The 7329-nt window shown below is 45.9% G+C and overlaps 1 protein-coding gene across 2 annotated transcripts in view; it reads left to right on the forward strand.

The window, feature by feature from the left end:
• The window catches only part of LOC135915368 (uncharacterized), a 66023-nt gene extending 60051 nt beyond the window's left edge, over nucleotides 1-5972 (forward strand). Inside the window, exon 5 of one of the 2 annotated variants that reach the window (XM_070534737.1) lies at nucleotides 3428-5972. In XM_070534737.1, coding sequence (XP_070390838.1) covers nucleotides 3428-3593 — 166 coding nt within the window. In that variant the 3' untranslated portion in view covers nucleotides 3594-5972. Of the gene's footprint in view, nucleotides 1-2703 lie in introns of both variants that reach the window. The other variant, XM_070534742.1, reaches the window with a different exon arrangement.
• The last annotated feature ends 1357 nt before the right edge of the window (nucleotides 5973-7329 follow it).

The following is a 7329-nucleotide window of genomic DNA, read 5'->3' on the forward strand; positions in this document are numbered from 1 at the left end:
ATTACCATGACATGGCCAAAAAATTGCCGGAGTTACACTTTAATGGACAGAATGACTTGTCTTGTGCTGAGCAATAAAATTGTAACACGAATTGGCCCGTAAAAAAACGTTCACCGAAAAATAAACTATTTATAGGCAAGCTAATCTTAAATTTAGCAGACTACGCCTTTCAAAGCATCGGAATTGTACAAAATTGGCCCTTTGTATTTCGCTCTACAGTCAACATGCTGTTGTTTCTCAATGCCGATGCAGGCGAGATCCACAGTAATTATTGGACTGTAAAATGGCCTCATCTAAGTGCAAGCAAGGCATGCGTTCAGCCTGGGCATTCGCCGAATGGCGAAAGTGTCAGCGTCGTTACGCCGAAGGTCGCCATGAAAATGACCGGAACACGGCAAGCTTCCCATAATCTTTACAACTGGTGTCCGCTCGGACGAGGGTTTTACAAGCAAGCTGTCGTCTCTCACCAGTACTGCTGCTAGACAGTTCGAGTTATTTCCTTTCGTTCCTGCCGAACATGTAAAAGTTACTCAGAAAAAGTGAATAGGTTGCTGAGTATCAGGCAACGCAATGTAACTCAGTACTAATTACCCCATTTGCGAGAAGTACTACGAGAAATACAGAGGTCGTTGATTTTTGTTAGTCACGGGATAGTTTTCATTTTTCGCGGGCTTTCTTTATCAGCCAGAAAAATACACAGACACGAAGTACGCGGCTCAAAAATTCCAGTTAAGTTTCTTTCCATTTTGCACAAATTCTTCATTGGCATCATGTCATTTAGAGCAGTACTGAAAAATTACCTAATTGCAATAAGCAATAAATTGAATGGCATCAACAAAAAAGTACTGGCGGCTGCTAAACTGCCCTGTGAAGCACGTGTAGTTCTTCTCCTAGAATGGTTTATCTTTGAAAAAAAAAAAAAAAAACGTGACGCCGATGTCTAGGATACCCTGCGTACGTAACTCGCTTATACCAATTTTGGCGATCGTGACACATGAACAGTATTTTAGGGCTGAATGATATGCAGCTGTATATTAAATTACTTTACATATTTGGCCGCATTTTCAAGGAACATGAACGCTTGCTGGCGCCCGTTACAATTCGTCGTTTCAGTCTAAATGGATAACGATTGAAGAGTGCCGGGAGAAAGTCCACCAGATTTGGCCGATGGATTGAAACGGCACTCCATGGCTTTTCGGAGCCCTTTCACCTAGCCCCCCCAAAAAATGAAGCGCTGCTCTTCGTAGAGCACGCAGACCACGAGAATTGCCGCATTGGATCACCGCAATCTTCTGGTGGTGGTGGTAGTATTGGTCGGCTGTAGGGGATGGCGAGTTTAACCTGGCGATCGAATTCGGCAATCGCTCCGCCTGATTATCTATTACAACGTTACTGCGGTATGTCACCACGTGTCCATCAAATCAATGTCTCTGAGTAATACAACAAGACGGCTTGAAGCTTTTTGCGGGCTCTAACTAACCCTTCTAGGAACACAAGGTATTGCAGACATGAATGGAGAACATCATTTTTTTGCAGCTTCTTAAGTAGTCCTTTTCATTTCGGTATTTTGGTCAAAACCACAGAAAGTGTTCAATGTGTCCTGTCTGCTAGCATGCAGAAGAGTTGAGAGAGTTTATACGACCCGTCTTAAATAGCAATGCTGATGTATTGGTCGATCTTATAACTTGTGAGCAAGGCGTTCGTACACTACAACACACTTCTCTCCAGCGCACATCGACCGAGTATCAGTGCCACTGCCAGATGTCTTCACAATAAAACCAGGGAATATTACCAAAGAAAATTTCGAAAGGCAATGCTTAGTGAAAATGAAAAGCGTGTGAAAGGCTGTAGAGGACGTATTGAAAGAGCCAGTCGAGCCGTTATATTTACTGTATTTGTGCAATGTTAATGAAGGCACGATGGAAAGTAATTTTAAGTTAATCGTTTACATGTTAGTGATTGCTAAGTCACTTTCGTGGGGCACTAATTAGTAACCGTAATCAGTTACTGTTATTGAGGGAAGTAATTGTAATCTGGTACTTTTTGGTGTAACGTGTAAAAGCCTGGTTAGATTGAACCTTGTAATTTCAGATATTCTGTGTTTTGGAACTTCCTCTCTAGGACATTGCCAAAAGAATGTTTGCGCAGCTGTTGAGAAGTTTCTATTTGACTAAGGATTCTTTCTTTCCTAAATTCCTTGAACTTTGTGTTATATATTACCTTTCCTTTGATCTTATCAAAATTTTTCATGAGTGCGTTTGTTTAAATATGGCTAATTATCTTTCTCTTATTCAATTTTTCGCCTATACCCCATAGTGAATATGAGCCATATATAATCCTAAACCAATGAACTAACCAACAGCACCGTGATTAGTGCACCCAACTTCCAGATGTACATTGCTGGAGTGACATTCAAATCCCGGAGGTATCGGTAGGGTAAAAATAGTTTTCTTCTCCCTGTGGCGACTATGAAGCTGGGGATGACGAGGAGGCCTGACAACCACAAAGCACTTCAATGACGATAACGGTCGTCGTCAGCGTAACGGAATGGACAGACGGATGGAGGGACGCTCTAGGCAAAACCAGTTTTAAGCACTTAACTGCAATCGCAGTAAAACGGAGTTTATAAAGAAAAAATGATCCAGCGTCGTAACCCTGAGGCAGTTTTTGACACTTGATTTTTTAACGGTGATTTCATTCCAGGAAGGCGATCCGCAAGACTCCGGCTCGCGAGACCATGCCGCTGGTAATGGTGGCAACGTGACGAAAGACGAGTGGTCGAAAGTGCGCCTGCGAATATGAAATATTTGTTCACATATCGCTCGTAAGAGCTCGTTCATTGAAAATTTCATCTCAGCGACTGGTGCAAAGTGTGGAGTCAAGTTGAACGCGCTAAGAAAATGAATGATCGCACTCGAGGCACATCCACGCAAACCATGCGGAAATAATTGCGACCACCCGGCAGCGCTAGAAGGAAAGCACTGAGTCAACACCGCAGAAGAAGAGTTGCGATGTGGATACTTATTTGTTCGTGTGCAGGGTAACGCCATGTCTCTTTTTTTCTTTTTTTTTGCTTAACGTATTACCATCGCCTGTTTTCTTTGCTATTCTTTATTGACGGAGCTAAGGAGTAAAGGGGCGAAGTAGCGTACATGCGCCTTCAAAATAGCAGCGCGCCTTCAAAATAGCAGCGCGCCTCGGCTGGATAACTCGTGTAGCCTCCTAGCCGAGCCAGAAACGCTTCCATCCTGCCGCGTTCTTTCAGTGAAGCCTTTGCAAATACCTCGATTTCTTTCGGAGTCATCAATCAGTTTCGGAGCAGCCGTTGTTTTTTCATATTTCTTTTTGTGCAGTTACTTCGCTTTCTTACTGTTCGCCCATTTTCTCTTATACTTGTCCATGTCGTCTGCTCCATTCTTCGGCGCAGTCCACGGGTCAGCAGTAAGCCCCTGGCCGACGCTGTACAACCCTGCTACTGCGATGGTCCAAGGAGGCTGTCTGCTGTGAAGTGTTTCAAAGAACGCAGCTTGATGAATGGTTGCAGTCCCCACCTTGCGCTAGTGGCTAAGGATACACTTCGTTTCGTTCACTGAGAGGCACGAACAAAAGTAGTGAAAAACGCTCGCGTGGCCGAATACACCAAGGGCTTGTGTTTACAACTGCTTTTTCTCGATCCTGCCCGCAAGCAGGCTTCGGCTGAACATCGTCGAAAAACCTTGACGGAGAGCTTTATATGCTGGTCCCTGTAGAAAATCGCTGTGACGCAGCCTTCGACGGAAACTTTCCGCGATCAATAGTGATAAAAAGAAATCAATGTTCTACACAGAAAACAAGAGGGCTGTCATTTTCGGCACAACAGCGTTAAGCTCATCTTTTCTTTAGGACGTGATGCGGACCTTCAGCGCGATACATTGTAGACGACACCAGATTCACATGCCACTTAGCGCTTCTACGTATACGGCCGCCGATGAGCGGTTTCGCGGACCTGTTTGCAATTTTCCCTCGCCTGGTATCGCGAATCGCATGGTATCGGAACACGACGCTGCACCTGCCTCGCGTTGTTTCCCTTCCCTACGTGATAACCCTAAAGTTGTCTCGTAGCGAAGCGGGCCTCTGTGACACTCCGTTCGCTCCAAAAGGTTTCCATCTCTCTCTTTTTTTCTTCTTTTTTATGGTGACTACCGTTTACGAGAGTATAAACGTGGTCCTCACTGAGTATGTCTGTCAGGTTGTCGGTCATCAGCGCCATTCAGGTGCATCCACCCCTCTACCATGGCAATTGCGTTGAAGTGATAAAACAGTGGGAGTATGTGATGAACCTCGGCGTACCTGTGGTGAGGTAATTACACAATCGCCCCTTTAAACGTGTTTTGGGAAGATTAGGGTTGCAAGACTTGAACGTTAAGCGCCTCAGTAAAAACACAAATGCGATGAGATACGCGACTTTGCGCACACTTCGCGGAGCACTACAGTCTGAACTGAACTCAATTCTGTGGCTGTACGGGCCAAAACCACGATTTAATTATCCGGCACACCGTAGTGGAGGACTCCGGATTAATTTTGCCCACCAGGAGATTTTTACCGTGCCCCCAGTGCACGAGACACGGGCGTTTTTGCATTACGCCCCCATCAATATGTGGCTAACACGGCCGTAATTTGATTCCGCGACCTCATGCTTAGCAGCGCGACACCATAGCCATCAAGCCACCGAGGGGGATATTAGAGTGTGGTGCTGTGTACAGACCCCAGCAATCAAAAGAGAATGACTACAATCTGGCGTTCCAAGCATTGGAACGCTATGCGCGAAAGTGAACAGGCCATATACGAAGAGACCTAGAGGGGAATCAGGGCATTGCAAGCGCTTGGATGCGATGCGATACAGGGAACAGCCAGATCATTAGCGGCACGAGCATCGACTGACACTCTTGTTTTTGTGCCGCACTTCCGATTCACTTCCTGAGACGTCGGCGGAGGAAATCCAAAATGAAGCAGAAAAAAAAAGAAAAAGAACAGTACAGTACACTGTTCATGGGTTTCATTACAGACATGATATGAGAGCATAAGTTTAGTTAGAAGTTGAGTAACTAAAGTGTCTGGAATAATTCGAATCAATTAGAAATCCCTGAATTTTCGCACACGAAAGCACGGAATCGTGGACTTTAGATATTTGCCACGCGAGCACGACTTTGGCGAAATTACTGGAAACTCGAAAGTAGAAAGCGGAAGTATTGACGTTACTAATGACGTCCCGCGCACATGACGCTGAAATGCTATTTAACCATATAAGTAAAGGAAAACAGTTCCCTCCGAGTTCGGTTCATGCGTTTCGTTCGCCTAACGTCAAGATAAAGAATACCAACACCGAGGTGCGAGTGCCACCAAGTGAAAGATTAGGGTCGCTTACCACTTTTATTTTTAAAGCGAAGCCTTCTTCACGTCTTTCTTCGACTTCCGCCGCCGCTGCTGCTGCGGCTGCTGCTGCTGCTGCTGCTGCTGCTGCTGCTGTGGTCCTGCACGCCGCTAACGCCGGCCACGTCGGGATATAGTTGAGAGGCACGCCACTAACGCAGGTTGCGTCGGGACGTGGGTGAAACGTTGCTATGCCACAAAAACATGAAAGGCATGCACTGTCGGTGTTTTGGTTCTTGGCATTTGTTTATTAGCTGTCATTCTGAAAATTCCGAGGAATAGCTTTCTAAAGAATGTAAGACAAGGTATGCGCCACATGGAGGGATGTGCGGTTGTGGTTCAAAATGATTATTTGCCGAGCGACGCCCGCGGCGTCGACACCGGATTTCGTGCGACGCGGGGCCCTAACCCTATCGCGTTAGTAAATGACACTAGTGTGGCACAAAGGAAATGCGACCGTAGAAGCTCGTGTCAACATTTACGCCGCGTCGCATGTGTACAATGTCCTCTGGACGCCGTAACTAGGCGTGAGCCCCCACAAATGTAGTGCAGGATCTGCCGCGCTTGCCGCCATGCTCACCCGCAACAGCAACGACAGTAGAGGGAAGAGGTAGGGAGAATTTTAGCGAGGGAATATATATATATATATATATATATATATATATATATATATATATATACAGGAGGCAGTTTTGTGAGCTAAAACGCAAAAATCAGAATGGCGCCGAAGCGCGCACTCAGTGCCGAGGAGTCGCATAAAGCGTCGAACAGAGCAAGAACAACATACACAAGCGGAACAGGCAAGGTAACATTTCACATCACGTCACGACTGTCGCGTGTGTGCGTGCGTTTGTGTGCGCCTGTGGGTTGTGGTGCCAAATGCAGAATGGGGATTTAGGCCCACGCTTCTACGGGAGTGTCATCTCACACTTCCGAACTGACCAACCAATGCCTTCACGGGTCATGTTGGGCTTCACCAGTCATCCGGTATCAGAGTTCTTTGGAAGGTAGTGCTATGCTTTTTAGGTCAACGACATGGACACGTTGCAAAGTATCTTCTAACACCACTGCGCTGTAACAGTGGGGCAGGGCAGGGCAATATACTTCCTGGCGTCACCTAGGCTATGCTAAGTGTGATGTACAATGCTCATCATCATTTGTAAAGTGCCAGAAGAAAGCGACAGCTTAACTGAACAGAGACGATGAGCATGATGGCGCCAGAGATCGACGTCGGTCCGCACAAAATCCAGACATACCGCGGACCCTGCACCAAAAATAAGACACCGCTCTTCGTCTAAGAAAGACTGAGTCGTCTAACCGTGTCAGTGTGAGCCCAGCTCCGCAGATCTATTAAAAAACGTAGTGTCTAAATAACCTTGTCCCCATCCTGCTGAAGCTTCAACTGTTCCGAAACGACCTCCCGTGGCAGCCCCAAGAAGGCGCCTTACTTTCGTCGGGGTTAGCACAAGGAAGTATTGTTCAAGCTGACACTCCTGGTGATTACCTCGGACATTTGCTGGAACCCATGCTCTTTGAGGCATTGAAAGCCATCATCTGCCTTCCACCCGTATTGTAATCATTACCAGAAGTTCGAGCTCTGCTAACAATGGCAGTCGGTTATGCTGAAGACAAGTATTCAAGCCGCCGCTTCAGGAAACTGAGAATAAGGGCTTTGAAACAGTCGGGATATTTCCATGAAATACTAACGGTCTGAAAAGAAAGCTAGGAGAAGTATGTAGATTTTCGTGTGAACAGAAATTTCCGGTTTTAGCTATAGCTGAGTGTTTATTCCAATATCTTCAATGCTCGAAGGTGTTACAGAAAGAAATGGTGATGAAAGATCCCAAGTACAGTTACAGATGAAGTAGTTACACCTTACAACACTCATCGATAGCAGCATTATATAACGAAAGATTATAG

This window comes from Dermacentor albipictus, chromosome 1 (genome assembly GCF_038994185.2).
Source record: "Dermacentor albipictus isolate Rhodes 1998 colony chromosome 1, USDA_Dalb.pri_finalv2, whole genome shotgun sequence".
NCBI lineage: Eukaryota > Metazoa > Arthropoda > Arachnida > Ixodida > Ixodidae > Dermacentor > Dermacentor albipictus.